General features: G+C 38.6%; 1 protein-coding gene across 2 annotated transcripts; it reads right to left on the bottom strand.

The window, feature by feature from the left end:
* Positions 1 to 2,737: 2,737 nt before the first annotated feature.
* Positions 2,738 to 15,657, bottom strand: pcbp2 (poly(rC) binding protein 2). Of its 2 annotated transcripts, XM_059547016.1 has the most exons (12): positions 15,470 to 15,654; positions 14,708 to 14,841; positions 13,162 to 13,194; positions 12,958 to 13,074; positions 11,240 to 11,371; positions 11,039 to 11,167; positions 10,386 to 10,460; positions 10,272 to 10,313; positions 10,109 to 10,181; positions 9,969 to 10,024; positions 5,737 to 5,906; positions 2,738 to 3,793 (listed from the first exon to the last, which is right to left on the bottom strand). In XM_059547016.1, exons 2-12 carry the CDS (start codon positions 14,798 to 14,800, stop codon positions 3,757 to 3,759), a joined length of 957 nt encoding a protein of 318 aa, XP_059402999.1. In that variant the 5' UTR covers positions 14,801 to 14,841; positions 15,470 to 15,654; the 3' UTR covers positions 2,738 to 3,756. The 2 variants fall into 2 exon arrangements, with proteins under 2 accessions (XP_059402999.1, XP_059402998.1); XM_059547015.1 differs by having other exon boundaries at positions 9,969 to 10,181; positions 15,470 to 15,657.
* Positions 15,658 to 17,571: the final 1,914 nt, after the last annotated feature.

Below are 17,571 nucleotides of genomic sequence, written 5' to 3'. Positions count from 1 at the left end.
AATTATTAATGTAATTATAGTTTTTGGTTCTATAAATATTCAAACTAATGAATCCTTAACTTTGCAATCAGTATGATTAACTTTTTGCATTTTACACAGAAAAATTGGATAAAAAATATATACATTACCCTTAAAATGTTAAAAATGTTATTATTTAAGAAATTAAATGGCAACAAATATTTACAATGTAGATGTAAGCAAAATCTTAATAGGTCAATATATAATCAATCATTCTAATAAAAAATGATTACTGTAGTGGGTGGTGTTGGCGCAGTGGATAAGACACATGCCTTTGGTGTGAGAGACCCGGGTTCGAATCCACTATAAGACACCAATGTGTCGCTGAGCAAGACACTTAACCCCTAGTTGCTCCAGAGGCGTGTGACCTCTGACATATATAGCAATTGTAAGTTGCTTTGGATAAAAGCGTCAGCTAAATGAATAAATTTACTGTGTTCGGTAGTGACAAATTTGGAGAAAGGACACACGTCAACATTTTCTGAAAATGCAGTATGAGAATTAACTGCACAATTACTAGAAATGCTTACCTTGGATATTAAACAATTTTCATACAAGAAATTATTTCTCCAAGATGTTTCCAACACTTTGAACGAATTCTGTAGAATGGTCCATAATAGTAATATTTATATTATAAACATAAATACTATTGGCAGTGTGAGGACCAAACCATATCTCCAGGTGAAGATATTTTGTACATTTCTTACTGTAAATATCAAAACAATTTTGATTAGTAATAATATGCATTGTGAATGACTTAATTTTGGACACCTCTAAAGATGACTTAATATTCAGATGTTTTTTTTGCTCCCTCAGATTTCAGATTTTTATATAGTTGTATCTCAGCTAAATATCGTCCTCCTAACAAACCACACATCAAATGGAAAGCTTATTTAGCTTTCAGAATGTGTAATTAAAGAAAACTTGACCATTATGACTGGTTTGTGGTACATTATGGTCACAAATTCCCTTCCATTAACTCGAAATCTTTGACCTCAAGACAGTGAACGCATAGGACATTTTCTATTTGATATATATATATATACAACCCGAATTCCGGAAAAGTTGGGACGTTTTTTAAATTTTAATAAAATGAAAACTAAAAGACTTTCAAATCACATGAGCCAATATTTTATTCACAATAGAACATAGATAACATAGCAAATGTATAAACTGAGAAAGTGTACAATTTTATGCACAAAATGAGCTCATTTCAATTTTGATTTCTGCTACAGGTCTCAAAATAGTTGGGACGGGGCATGTTTACCATGGTGTAGCATCTCCTATTCTTTTCAAAACAGTTTGAAGACGTCTGGGCATTGAGGCTATGAGTTGCTGGAGTTTTGCTGTTGGAATTTGGTCCCATTCTTGCCTTATATAGATTTCCAGCTGCTGAAGAGTTCGTGGTCGTCTTTGACGTATTTTTCGTTTAATGATGCGCCAAATGTTCTCTATAGGTGAAAGATCTGGACTGCAGGCAGGCCAGGTTAGCACCCGGACTCTTCTACGACGAAGCCATGCTGTTGTTATAGCTGCAGTATGTGGTTTTGCATTGTCCTGCTGAAATAAACAAGGCCTTTCCTGAAATAGACGTTGTTTGGAGGGAAGCATATGTTGCTCTAAAACCTTTATATACCTTTCAGCATTCACAGAGCCTTCCAAAACATGCAAGCTGCCCATACCGTATGCACTTATGCACCCCCATACCATCAGAGATGCTGGCTTTTGAACTGAACGCTGATAACATGCTGGAAGGTCTCCCTCCTCTTTAGCCCGGAGGACACGGCGTCCGTGATTTCCAACAAGAATGTCAAATTTGGACTCGTCTGACCATAAAACACTATTCCACTTTGAAATAGTCCATTTTAAATGAGCCTTGGCCCACAGGACACGACGGCGCTTCTGGACCATGTTCACATATGGCTTCCTTTTTGCATGATAGAGCTTTAGTTGGCATCTGCTGATGGCACGGCGGATTGTGTTTACCGACAGTGGTTTCTGAAAGTATTCCTGGGCCCATTTAGTAATGTCATTGACACAATCATGCCGATGAGTGATGCAGTGTCGTCTGAGAGCCCGAAAACCACGGGCATCCAATAAAGGTCTCCGGCCTTGTCCCTTACGCACAGAGATTTCTCCAGTTTCTCTGAATCTTTTGATGATGTTATGCACTGTAGATGATGAGATTTGCAAAGCCTTTGCAATTTGACGTTGAGGAACATTGTTTTTAAAGTTTTCCACAATTTTTTTACGCAGTCTTTCACAGATTGGAGAGCCTCTGCCCATCTTTACTTCTGAGAGACTCTGCTTCTCTAAGACAAAGCTTTTATAGCTAATCATGTTACAGACCTGATATCAATTAACTTAATTAATCACTAGATGTTCTCCCAGCTGAATCTTTTCAAAACTGCTTGCTTTTTTAGCCATTTGTTGCCCCCGTGCCAACTTTTTTGAGACCTGTAGCAGGCATTAAATTTTAAATGAGCTAATTAAGTGGATAAAAGTGTAAAATTTCTCAGTTTAAACATTTGCTACGTTATCTATGTTCTATTGTGAATACAATATTGGCTCATGTGATTTTAAATTCCTTAAGATTTAATTTTATTAAAATTTAAAAAATGTCCCAACCTTTCCGGAATTCGGGTTGTAAATAAATCACATTAGTAAAGAGGGTATACATTTGAAAAAAAAAAAATACAAATAAACTCACACAATACCATAGTTTCAGCATTTCATGTTTTAATTTTGCATGTTTAATTCTTCATTCCAGCTGCACTCCAAATCTACAATATTTTGAAAACGTGCACAAAAAGGTTTTAGGTTTTCCTTCCTCCTGCAAGAAAAAAGAAAACAAAAGAAAAAAGAAAACAAAAATATAATAATAAAATAGAGAACATAACTATTACTCAAGCAGAGCAGAGAGGAAACTAGTGTTAATTCTAGAAAGTTCCTTCTAGTCATGTAATTGATCAGTAACTCAGTCGCATCATCGTATAAATGTCGATTGGGAATCCTCCAGGCTGGGCTCTACACCACAGGGTTAAACAAAAAAAAATAAAAATATTCTCTCTAAAAATATTTTCAACTCATTATTATACCAGTAATGTCATTAATGCAGAAACTGCAGCAGCTCCCATCCCTCCCTCTAACAAAATCTCCAACTTCAGGATAAAGAAAGAAAGAAAAAAAAAAGACAAATATTGAGGAATGACAAATCATACGTCCCAAAAAAAAAAAAGAAAAGGTGTCACCTGAAACAGCTCAGACTCACATCGATCTGATGCAGAAAACAGAGCTTATTCTCTAAAGCTCATTTCTAGGATTTTAAAATCAGTCAATTCCTAGAGTTAAATTAAAATAAATAAATCTTTGATACAGGGAAAGCGGTCAATCTATTATTTGTAGTTGCTCTCTTTTTTATTTTTTTCTGTTTTTATAAGAAAAATCTGAGATAACAAAAACGTTTATGCGTTTTCAGATTTTTCCACTTTCTCCACTGTCACTTCCATACGGTTATGTTAACTGACAAAATAGGCAAAGAAAATAGACATTAAAAACTGTACGCAAAGGGATTTTAAAAACATTTTCATGAAATAAATAAATAAAATACTTGTGTATATCCATGAAGCATAGCTTGGGGTGGATGAAAGGAAAAGAGGGGTTGAAAATACTTGGTTTTCTTTTGCACTTAGAGAGCGTAATGTGATGGAGGAGAAAGGGCTGGTGGGGTGGAGAGCATCAGTTAGCGGCCATTCCTGTCGCCTCGGATGAGAGTCTGAAATCACAAGAAGATGGCTGTCTTTACATGTGTGCACAAATGGTTTCAAGCAAGCGGAGACAAAAACTAGTAAATGGACAAGTGGACTAGAAGCCTACTATACAGCCCAGGTAAAAGAATATATAGATACATGAAAAAAGTGCACTTCCAGGATGCACTTATTAAAGTGCTCTATTTTTGTGCACTAATCTTGTATTTAATATACTAAAGGTGATTATTTAGTACTTCTTAAAGTGCAGGTCATATGGGTTTTCGAAAAATATCTATTTTGCAGTTTGTAAGGTAGCTATCCTCCAATGCAGACAGTCTGCTAAGTCTGCAACCTGTGAGTACGATTGATACATCATATGTACACTTTCAACAGTGCTTGAAATAAAAAATAAGCGAATTATAACAGTAATATTGTGCACGTAAAGCACAATATTACTGTTATAATTCGCTGTGAACCCACTATTTCATAAGAGTGTGGATTATTGTAGACCGTCGTTGTTCTAATTACTTCGTTTAATAATAAAGGATGTAGCGTAGCGCACAAACTTGAGAATCATTGTGAAAGTGCTGTTCATGTAGTTAGAAGTTAATGCAGAGCGTAATAGACCCGGTAGAGAGAGAGGAGTTAGTTAGGCTGATGGGTGACTAAATGCATTTTTTAAATACAGAGGTATAATGTTAAATGTGTATATTTATGTGGCCTGTAGCATGAAGCGTGATGAACAAACTCAGAGTTTAAGAGTAATACATATATAGTATGTTAAAGGCGCATTTATTTCACATTCATGGTGTCCTAAAATAGCACAGTTGAGTACACTTAGAGTTTATCTTAAGTACTAACGAATCACTTTTAGTAAATTGAGTACAAAATGAGTGCACGGAAACAGAGCACTGTAAATACATGATGGAAGTGCACTTTTTTACTTGGGACTAGTGTTGTCACAGTACCAAAATTTCAGTATTCGGTACCGATACCAGTGAAAATCCACGGTTCTCGGTACCAATTTCGGTACCAAAGCAAAACACAAAAATATGCTAATTAAAAAAAAATAACTTTTTAGCACTAAAAATAAAACCAATGCCATTCTTTATACTTATTTACAATTGTGTTTAAAGTTTTTCTACAAGTTATATAATTATGAAAAACAGTAAACAAGTTTCACCCAAATTTAATTTGTCTTTTAATTTATGAAATTTAAACACATTTTATTTTTGGTAAATAAAGGGGATTTGCTATTAAAATTAAAACATGGAAGAAATATTGTGATTTATTTCTCTAAAAAATAAAGTATTATAATTTTTTTCAACATTAGTAGCAGTGTCACATACATTTTACTAAATAATGATAATATTTCTAGCACAATGCCTTTATGTAAAAATTAACTTTTAGGCCTAATGAATGCATATTTGTAATTTTAACTGAACTTAAGACTGGTGGTGATGCTTAAGATATTTTTGGTCATTGAGGGTTTCTGTAAAAAAAAAAAATAGTAAGAGATCATATTAATTATTATTAAAAGACAATACTACTACTAATTCTACTATCATACTAATGTATATACAATGCACTATGAATTGATGAGCTGCTGGGTTCATGAATATTAATCACGTTGTCTGCGTTCGGTCAAACTGATTTGCTGAAATCAAAACAGGGACGGTAAGAAATTAGCACCAGCCAATGAAATTGCTATTTGCGCATTAGCTCCGCCCACTACCGGAGAAACCGGTATGTCTTTTGCTTGTTCGAAAATGAATATGAATAATTCTAAATGAACTCCATTATTTTGACAGGAGAAGACAACAAAGAATAGTTTACATGTAGCGTGTCGATTCAGCGTGGTAAGACTCCCGCTCTCTCTCTCTCTTTGCACGTGTGAGAACTGACTTGGTACCGAAGTACCGGGTCTTTTGACAACACTACTTGGGAGCACAAGGAGCAGGCTAGTTACCGTGCGTTGATCAGGTACTCGGCCAGACTGATGCTGGCGGGTGACCCGGTGATGGTGACCTGTCGGTCGGTCGAGCCCTCCACTGGATTGGCGATCTTGATCTGTGCCCCTGACATCTGACGAATCTCATTGATCTTGGCACCTTGGCGACCAATGATGCAGCCAATCAACTGTCAGGAAAAAAAACAGTAACATTGTGAAAAATTATTACTTACTAATATAAGTTCACCAGGGTTTCCCATACACGGATTTATTTGGGGCGAGCCAACACAATATCAAAACTGACCACCACAAAAAGGTTTTCCAAAAGGCTTTGACTTCGTTGAATAAACATGAGCACTGAATGTTGAAACAGCACAAACTGGACATGGGTGTTTTTATATCACTGGATTTCAGAAAGAAACAATCTTCATAAAATGTTGAACGTCATTTTCAATTCATCTTGCATGTAATGCCTGATAAAGGCATGCATGATTTTGCTCATGTGAAGAGGATGATCTTTTCCATATATATTTATAAATGTGTGTAGAGTACAAACCTAGTTTACATTATAAATATTACATTAACATTCAAATACATCACGCATATGGAAATATTTGGATTTGTGCACGAGCAGTAACCTAAATATACAAAATTAAATCTTTGTCAAAAACATGTTTATTGCATGAATTTCAGGTGAGAAAAAAAAATGAGGTACTGTTTTACTTGCATCCACTGCTACGTATCAATGCAACCTACAAATGAGAGAACGTTTACTTTGCTTTCTTGGGTTTTCACTTTTGTGAAAAAAATCCTGTTTGATTTGAGTGACCAGTGTTCATTGAATCGATTGTAAAATCGATTTTGCATGTCTAAAGTTTTATACGGCAAATAACACCAAATATAGGTAAATCCATGGACAACAGGCAGGAGGAATGTAAAGATTCAATATATTGGTAAAGACCAATATTTCTGATGATTTATTGGCGTGAAGTTACGTGCACAATGACAAACAGGAGTGCAACATTCTCGAAAAACAATAAGCAGAGTGGACTGTCATAATGCAAAACATTTACTGCACGCTTCAACATGGCTGTGTTTACGATTAAATTTCAACAAAAAAAAAAAAAAGCATTGGCGATTCTAGCCCAAATCTGTATCTGTATGCATGAGACTGTCTGAATACCGGCAGAATTCACATTTCTGTTGTAAAAAGAGAAACAGTGTGCAGAAGTATTATTTGCTGTTATGCGTGTTTGTCCGAAGCTGCAGTTGCTGTGTGACGCATGTTCAAATAAAACATAAAGTGACAGTCGACACGGTCACGGTTTTAGACTAGAGAGGAGAAGGGATGGGAAAAGATCTGGGCACAGTTTTTCCAGAACTTCGTGCCGAGTTAAAGTGGTGTCGAGCTGTTTTAATGAATGTTTTAGATGTATTATGGTGCCCGAACCCGTATGACTTTGAACAGAGACCGGGAACATTTAGTTTACTGCAGCCGCAGCCATCATTACCAAGCGCGAACCGTTGACTCTGACTGAGAGTATGAGACGAAGCATTCGTTTGTATGTAGGCCTAGGCAATTTATATATTTACAATACTTAAATATAATTAATATTATTTTATTGCTTTTGTATTAGTTGTTTGAGGAGTAAAAAAAATAAAATAATTGGTCGGTCTTAACACAAATGTACAACGGCAAGTCGTGTGCACGGATAGTCGAACATTCGAATATTCGTTCTGCTCTAATTATTCGATAAATAAAAATGATATTCGAATTTTGAAAAAAAAAACAAAACAAAAAAAACAAATTCACAATAAAACCTAATTTGGTCACTTTCTGTGATTCTCCAAGGCATATTTGAAGATGTATGCAAGCAAAAAATAATTTATGAATGAATAAGGGGCCGTTCACATATTCTCCTTCTCCAAAGCGCTCGGGCAGAAGCGCTGCTGATGCGTCTGCCGTTGCTAAGCAACAGTGACGGGCTCTCTCCATGATGACGCGGATATCTCAGCAAAGGATAAATGGATTTGTAAATGTAATGGAAATGTAAATGTAATGTAAATGGATTTGCAGCACAAAAAAAAAAATCGCTTGCAGTAGCTCTGCTACTAAATTTATGATCAGCTGTTCCTTCATCTTGGCTGAGCTTTCAACGTTGTTACGGGAAAGGATGAAGCTGATTGGTTAGTTCTTGTCACATGACCTGCGGTGCGCTTGCGGCATTCTGAAAAGTTGAGATGTTTTTAACTCGATGCGGTGCGGATGCGCCTGGAAAGAACGAGCGCGTCGCACTTCCATTATGAGCGCGCATACCTCCCGCCTACATTGGAAATAACTAACTTGAGCACACAAAAGACGCGATATGTGAACGGCCCATAAGAACTGCGGTCTTCTAGTACTTCAAATATGCCGTGGAGAATCACAAAGTGATCCAAGAACATTGTTGCGGCATCTCTCAAGCAACGAATAAACACTGCTAACTTGGAGAATGCAGTGAAAACTCCTCTTCTTGCGTCTGCCCTAGACCCTCGGCACAAACATCTCAGGTTACTTGATGAAAACACGAGAGAAGTAAGAAAAAAAAACTTTTTTGAACATTATCAGAACATTTTCCTTGATGCGAGTGGTGCGTCACCAACGATGAAGAAGATGCAATGCCCACTCGTCGGAAAAGGCTGAGCCAGTTCTCCAGCGATGATTACAGAGAGTCCAGCCGAGACGAGGAACAGTTCTTGCTGGAGCCATGTATTCCACCAGATGAGGATCCCATTCAGTGGTGAAACCAAAACACGAAGCGCTTCACAAAACGTATTCGTTTAGCACACCGTTATTTGTGAGTCCCACCAACGTCTGTGCCGTCAGAGCGCGTTTTCTCCGCGGCCGGCCTTATTGTTAACAGACTAAGGAGCCGACTTTCCCCCGATCATGTTTACATGCCCGTGTTTCTTAACAAGAACATGTAAAACGATAGAAAAAAAGCAAAAAAGATTTGCTGACAGTTTAAAAGTTTCTAAGTTAAGTGTAGGCTACGTTCTACAATAGCCTAACTGCTGCAGGCTGCTTTGTTTTTTCTTTGTTCACTTTTTTTCACTTTTTATTTTGCTTTTAATCTGTACTTTTGTTTGTTTGCACGCATTGTTAAAGGTTTTCAGCTACAAAACATGATGTGTAATGTTCAAGCTTATTGTGTGTAAGCTTGTTCAAAATGACGAAAACAAATGTTGCTGAAAAATAACGTCTGTCTCATTAAACTTAATTTAAATAAACGAATATTCGTTTTTTTTGTGAGCTCAAATATTCGAATGTGATATTTGCAGAAAACGCCCATCCCTAGTTACGGCAAACAAGAATATTTTTAAGGATGGCCCCAACGTAGTGTTCACATGAACGCTGAATAAAGTGATCGGGCTGATGTGCGTGTTTACATGTCACAAGCTTCTGACCGGATTTACTCTTGACATGTGCACACTGCATGAACATACAGTTTCCCGCTGCTGTTTTAAAAAGCCCACGTTATATCGATCTACTTCGGGTCCTAATTAGGCAACAACCAGCAGATGAATTGTTGTGCTGCTTAATGTTATTTTAGCAACAAAAAATAGTAGTAAAAGTGCCTCTTCCCGCACTCAAAACTAGTCGTCTGTTGATGAGAGTCTTAAACGAGGACGGGTGGGACATGGTCGTGTTCCACTTCACATACACTGAGTGAAAGGGGAGTTATATAATGACACTTATTTATGACACTTTAGTCACCAGAAAGATACTTTCTAGTTTCAGTTTTCAAGCCGATCAAGTGTTTCCATGTCCTCTAGCTCGGATTACAAAAGGGATAAACCACCCCTTACAATCCGATCGAAATTTGAGTTGAGATCGAAATTCAATCCGATTGACGTGTTTACATGTGACTTTATTATTCTGATTGTGCTTCTAGTCCTATTACGATTGGATTAGTAGTGTCCATGTAAACGCAGCTACTAATATCAAATGTAGTGGAGTAAAGAGTACAGATACTCACTCAATAGTGTATTGAAGTAGAGAGTAAAAGTTGCTAAAATCTTTGGTACTCTGTACCAACTACAAAGTACCCGAAAAGATCCTAAAGTACAGTAGTTAGTTACATTTACTCAAGTACTTTACACCTCTGATCATATCATTATATTAACTGTAACGGGAGCCACAAATTAAAGCTTGGCAAGCCACACAATGAGTAACAAGGGTGTCGAAAATGAAAGGTCAGCAAACTCACATCATTAGGAATGGTCAGTTCATGAGAGCCTGTCTGTGCAGTAGCGTCCATACCAGCTGCAGAGCAGAGAAACACAATCAACTGCATCAGCCAATGAAAAGAGCAGACGCAGAGCAATAGTTTCTGAGAGAGGGATTTACCAGTGAAGCCTTGGCTGCTGGGGGCCAAAGGAAACGGACTCTGCTGCATCGCCAACTGGTGGAGTTTAGTGAGCTGCAGAGACAGAAAACAGCATGTCAAGAGACGTCACAGAAGTGCTCGAACGGGTTCAGAGAACTGAGAAAACACAGAAGCGTCTCTTACATCAGGCTGAGGAATGGCATGTTGTCCCTGCACCGCATATGCCTGCAAAACACATGTTTGAGATGAAACCGATCACACACACACTACAGCTGCAGGTGGCATTGAAACACTCACCTGTCCTCCTGCAAAAATGACAGGCGATCCTGAGGGTTTGGGTCGGTAAGGGATGGTCACACCTTTGGGAGGCGACTGAAACGAGAACAGACGGATGATGGGTCAAATAATACTTCTAACAATCTAATCAGATGTTTTAGCTCTATGAACCACTTCAGCTCCTCACACACAAGGATGTTAGTGCAGGTTCTCAGCACCAGAGGAATGGCTGAAGTCTGCATTTTTGCAAACAAGGTTTAGCAAATGCAGGGTTGCCAGGTTTGTGTAACAAAACCGGCCCAACTGGTAATCAAAACTACCCTAATCACAGCCAGAACTGGCGCAATTGCTTTTCCTCCAACACCATGCTCCAGGGTTGAAAGCTGATTTCGCTTTAAAGCACAGTCTGCTTGGGGCAGCAGTGTGAAATTAGCCCAAGTCCAAAATTGGTGAAAACCATAGATTTGGCAACACTGACCAAATAACACATTTTTGCAAAAAATGTAACAAAATAACAAAAGAGGGGGCAGGTCTTGGTTCTATGCATCATTCATGATTGGATGTTGAGATGTGGCAGTCAAAACATGTATGAACTTGCAGTTTTTAAGGACTTCTAGGAAGTCTGTTTTCGATGTACCACTCATCACTGGAGAGCAGCCAGAGTGAAGTTTTACCTCCAGCATGACCACACAGATCTGTTTGACACACTCGATGATGGACAGCGGGGTCCCGGCGATCGTGATGGCTCTCTCAGTAGAGTTAGGCAGCATGTCTCCAGCCACCTGGACCTGAGCTCCTGTCGACTACACACAGAAACACCGATGAACAGCCGCCTCCACACACACAGTAAAGCGCTTCACTTCCTGCGCTCTCACCTCCCTGATCTCCTTGATCTTGCAGCCGCCCTTGCCGATGAGCGATCCGCACTGGCTGGCCGGCACCACGATCCTCAGCGTGACCGGGGGCTTGGAGGTGGCCGTGCTGTTGGACATGGAGCTGCTGATGTCCTGGAGCACACCAACATTCACACTTTACCACACTGACACCACAGCTGCTCACCTTCTTTTAGAAATCAAACTAAACATTAGAAATAAACCACACAGTGTCACAGACAGTCAAACAGCAGATACTGATATTTTTATTCTAGTGGATGCAGGACACTGTAGTTCAGTTATGTAATTCCTCAAAGTAGACTACCAGTAAAAGTGATCAAAATGTGGGACCTAAAATCGTTCAGACATTTGATTTGACCCGACCCGAAGTATTTTCTCTTTAATTGCTAATTTACACCACAGACTGAACGAAACGAAGCATTGCTGCGTAATTGGTTGAGCTAAATTAAGATGGTATCATCTTAATTGTGTTCTTAAATTTAACAGCTGTCAGCTCTTCGGCCAAATTCTTTGCATCCCTTTCTACCGAAGTTATGACATAAGATGAATTTGTTGAACAGTTCTTTAATGGTGTATTGTATTACCATTTTCTAAAATACAGCATAATAAACTGTGATAGTGTGAGAAATGTTGAAGGTGTCCGAATACATTTTGGATTGTCTGTGTATATTATGCTGTTCTCAGTACTTCTAACACAGATGAGAAGTAAACCATATTTTATTTTTAAGAAAGAAGTTTCTTCTGCTCATCAAGCCTGCATTTATTTGATCAAAAATACAGAAAAAACAGTAATATTGTGAAATATTATTACAACTTAAAATAATAGTTTTCTATTTGAATATACTTTAAAAAAAAGTATTTATTCCTGTGATGCAAAGCTGAATTTTCAGCATCATTCCTCCAGCTTCAGTGTCACATGACATCCAGTCGATCACATGATCATTTAGAAATCATTCTAATATTCTGATTTATTATGAGTGTTGGAAACAGTTCTGCTGTCTCATATATTTGATCAATAAAGAACTGCATTTATTCGAAATAAAAAAAGAATTATAATAATATATATTCTAATAATATATTTTCTTTACTATCACTTTTTATCAATTTAACACATCCCTGCTGAATAAAAGTATTGATTTTATTGAAAAAAAAGAAAGAAAAAATTACTGACCCCAAATTACTGACCAGTAGTGTATATTGTTATTACAAAATATTTATATTTTAAAAACATAGCTTCTTTTTTTTTTATTCATCAGAGTATCCTAAAAAAGTATCATGTTCTGAAAAAATATTAAGCAGCAGAACTGTTTCCAACTTTGATAATGAATCCTCATATTAGAATGATTTCTAAAGGATCATGTGATAATGATCCTAAAAATTCAGCTTATAAAAATAAATAAAATAAATTATTATAAATAAATGCAGGCTTGATGAGCAGAAGAAACCTTTCAAAAACATTAAAAATAGTAATGTTTCCAAACTTTTGGTCTGTACTGTATGTCAATATTAAATTAAAATGTAATAAATCTTAATACTCTGGAGAGGTCTAAAGACAATAAGACTTCTTAAGTCCTGCAGGAACCCTGAAACGGTCACCCCAGGAACAATGCTTCTGCCGACTCCATTCACTGGACTACATGTTCCTGATCTTACAGTGAAGGAGTAAACAGAGCGTCCCAGCGAGTGACAGTGGTGTGTACCTCCTCCAGTTTCTCGATGATCATGGAGAAGGCTTTGAAGATGGCAGTGGTGGGGCCTGCGAGGGTGATGATGCGCTCGGGGCAGTTCCCTTCAGAGATGTTGATCCGAGCGCCGCTCTGCAGAGAACAACAGGCTGCTTTAGAGAGGCTCAATCACTGACACATGAAGAAACGTTCATCACAACCACACGCCTCGCAGCTCACCTCCTCTCGCATCTTCTTCACCGATTCACCTTTCTGCAAGACACAAAAACAACGCAATATTACACATTCCTATGGAAAATCAGGTCAACAAATAGGTGGTGCTATGGGTAACAGAAAAAAATTGAAAAATAAAGGTGTTAAATGATGCATTTACACAAAAGATTAATTCAACTAAATGTGAAGAGCATGTGTACACACAGGTGCCCGCGCAGAGTGCCTGCATGAATTATTTATATCTGAATTAAAAAATAATAATAATACTTATATATATATATATATATATATATACACACATAAAATAGGAAAATAATAAAAAAATAATTTTTCCTAAAATTATGGAACTTGATTAAAAAAAACTTTTCAAAAGGTATCAATATCCGAATAACATGACCAAAACGTATGAAAAAATATGATTTGAGCCGTTGCTGATTTTCCTGATTTTATTTTTAAACTGTAGTGAGTCTTATTTAATTAAATAACATACATTGGCTCTCACACATAAGTGAGATGATAAAAGCATCTAGACTGTGTCATTCAGACTCTGACACTACATCAGTTTCTTTATGAAGCACATTTAAAACATCAGAGCGTTGAGCAAAGGGCTGTACAATAATGAAGATAATTCCTCAAATAAAACACCAAAAACAGCACAAACAGACACAAATGCCTCAACGCACTGCAGTCTGAACAGCTGAACATAACACATGAGCCTTCAGACGTCTTTTACAATTCTTTCGAGTCGGGGGAAGTCGGATGTGAGAAGGAAGAGTGTTCGTCCTCTGACGTGCCATCGCTCGCACGGTTTCCATTCCTGACATCTCAAGATCCAAGCATACTCGGTTTTCAGTAATGAATGAATTACACAAATGTGAAATTACTCCAGTAAATATATTAGTTCTCATTTCCTTTTTTACTTTAACAAAAGCATAAAGCATTTAATTTTGATGTACTTAATAATTAAAGCACCAATGGATGAAGCATGTTAATTTATTCTAGCCAGCACTAATCATACTACTCAATATTCAGCACTAATACAAATAAATACTGCAGACATTTCACATGAATCAAATGTGTTAAATCTTACTACACTATCAAACTTCAACACACTAATGTGACTGAGAATTCAAGTGCACAAGCAAGAGAAGTAAAATACATGGAGACAGCTGCATTATCTTCCCTTAAAACTCCCTCAGGTTCCAGATTTTCAAATACTGTCCTCCTAACAAACCAGACATCAATGGAAAGCTTATTCAGAAAGAAAATCAATCCAAAAAACTGACACCAGGGTCACATTTACTTCACAAATAATTGACCTAAATCACATTTTCATTTACAGTAAATCAATATCAAATGGTAAATAAATCCAACAGTATTGTTGGAAAGCTCAAACTGTTCTTGCGTCTCAGAGGGTGAGGAGAACTTTGGAACTACTTGAAGGTGAGTAATTAAAAATTTCATTTTTGGGGTCGATTAGCCTTCAGGTACTTAAGGACAGAAACAAAGTAATAAAACACTTTGTTAGTGTGCAGCACTCTTTCAAACCCACCTTTCCGATGATGCTGCCCACCTCTTTGCCATGCATGAGCAGTCTGATGGTGAGCGTGACATTGAGTCCTCCTTCAATCACACCAGAGTCCATGATGATCAATGAGACGAGATCTTTGGTCACGGATGATCAACCTGTCAACACACACACACACACACACACACACACACACACACACACACACACACACACACACACACACGGTCACTAAACAGCACAACAGCAGTCACCTGCATGCAGGAGACCCACACTGTCCCTCAGAGAACACTTGAGTGAATCTTTATAAAAACTCGCTGACTGAGTGTAAACATGCCATTCATTGGCGCTGGTCACTTTTTCATCAGCAGTATTCATATTTACTATAAACATTCATTTTACCCAGCAGGCCACTCGTATAAATATGAAGCTAATTCCTGCAACTTGAATGAATATTGTTTTAAATCAGCGCATTATTGATGTATATACGACATGTTACACATCGGCTCTTGAATCGCTGGTAAAGCTGCTTTGGCTCGTGTGTTTATTAGCTGCGTAACAGAGCGTCCTGACGGCGGAGTGCGCTTTAAACGAAACAAATCGGTTTGGGCTGTGTTCACAGCGTTTGTTTAACGGTTTAAACGACGCACTGCCGTGTTTAACGCTGAAATATCCTCTTATATCGCAGGAGAAGCGCGGAGGCTGATTAGCTCGAGCGCTAGCGCTAGCCCGCGGCCTGCAGGCCCCTCGCACTCATGAGCGCGAGAGCCGTGGTAAAGCCTCACCTGACGCGCGCTGCGGGAGGGGAGAGGGTCCGAGGGTCCGGAGGGTGAGAGGGGGAGGTCCGGGAGGTTCGGGAGGGAGTTTTGAGAGGATTCGGGGAAGAGGGAAGACACGGCTGCGTGATCGAGCTCCACTCTTACAAAGACAACAAGATGTGTCCCGATCACCTCTCACCCACGACCTTTCTGACGTCACCGCGCACTGGCCACGCCCCACCGCGCCGCACGCAGGACGTAACGTCACGGCACCGCCATGGGCACCGCACACTGATGAAGTGCATCTGGATCAGAACTGTGGAACTGGAAGAATGGGGCCCGCTGAACTGAGATCTGCAATAATAAATAATAAAAGACATTCAGCAATAGGATAATGAGACCTTATTTTTGAAATATTAACCGGGAACATTTGCTAGTTCATTGGTCAAAACATCACTGTAATCTAATTCTTATTATTATCTATAAATTGATATTAGAATATGGGGACAATACTTTTTTGTAAGTTATTTACAAGTTTTTTTTTTTCTAACTTATTTTAATATAATTTACCAATAATCACACTATGAAAAATATTAAACCAGATAAAAATACTGTTCAAAGAGAATCGTGACATTATTGCATAATATAGCACATAATAAATTAAACTGTATTTAACTAATATGTTTAGCGTTTTCTTTAAACTTTTAAACTTAAAACTTAAAACTTTTGTTTATGTTTGTGCTCATGGAAATTGATCTTTACTATAGGTATTTAGGTTTACTATTTTGCATCTTAGGCTCATTTTGAGAACAAAGTATAGCTTTCTGCATATGAAATTGTTGAAGCGTCATTGTATCGGTTTACTGATTTTTTTTTAAATATATTTTTTATTGGCGTGTACTTTCTCCTATGTGGTACAGTTATGATGTGTGTGGGGGAATTACAAAATTTATTTAACAAAGATAGTTATAATGTGATTACCGATAATAGTCTATTAATAAAAGTGAAGTGACATTCAGCCAAGTATGGTGACCCATACTCAGAATTTGTGCTCTGCATTTAACCCATCCGAAATGCACACACACAGAGCAGTGAACACACACACACACACACACACTGTGAGCACACACCCGGAGCAGTGGGCAGCCATTTATGCTGCGGCGCCCGGGGAGCAGTTGGGGGTTCGATGCCTTGCTCAAGGGCACCTAAGTCGTGGTATTGAAGGTGGAGAGAGAACTGTACATGCACTCCCCCCACACACAATTCCTGCCGGCCCGGGACTCGAACTCACAACCTTTCGATTGGGAGTCCAACTCTCTAACCATTAGGCCACGACTTCCCAGATGGGATACTATCCAATAACAGATGGATAGTAGATTTGATCAACTCAAACTGGACGGCAACGATTAAAGAAAGGCACAGTGTCCACTTTATTCTAGTGGCACTTCACCACCAAGGAGCTATGGCAAAGGAGAGAGCTCGCTCCAGTGCCTGCTCCATGCCCCGAGTTCAGCCCCGTATGTTCCCCCAAGTTCCCCCAAGTATTTTTTTTTGGGGGGGGGGGGGTCTAGTAGGGATCCAGCCGTAGAGGCTGCTCTGCCATGGCCCCCCTGGTCTCCTGCTCCGCCATGGACCCCCAATGGCCGATTCCTACTACACCCCCCCACCCCCACCCCAAAAAAAGCTTAGGGGAACTTACGGGGCTGAACTCGGGGCCTGGAGCCGACACTGGAGCAAGCTCTGGGGGTAGTGGGAGCAGCTGTGGCCTAATGGTTAGAGAGTTGGACCTGTAACCCGAAGGTCGCAGGTACGAATCTCTTTATTTCCCTTGATTCTCTGGAGATAAAGTCAAGTTATAGCATTCTACAGCGTCTCCTCATCCGTCCCTTTCTGCCTGAGTGTAAGCAGGACAAGTGGACAAGCAGAAGCCCACAAATTGTGATCAACTCCAAGAACTAATAATGCAAGAATGGATCGCCATCAGTCATGATTTGGCCCATAAGCTAACATCCAGCATGCCAGAGCGAATGGCAGAGGTTATGATGAACAAGGGTCAACACTGTGAATATTGACTCATATATACAGTACAGACCAAAAGTTTGGACACACCTTCTCATTCAAAGAGTTTTC

This window comes from Carassius carassius, unplaced genomic scaffold (assembly GCF_963082965.1).
Source record: "Carassius carassius unplaced genomic scaffold, fCarCar2.1 SCAFFOLD_58, whole genome shotgun sequence".
NCBI classification, from domain to species: domain Eukaryota; kingdom Metazoa; phylum Chordata; class Actinopteri; order Cypriniformes; family Cyprinidae; genus Carassius; species Carassius carassius.
The sequence above is the reverse complement of the archived record's forward strand: the minus strand, read 5'-3'. Positions and strand labels throughout refer to the sequence as shown.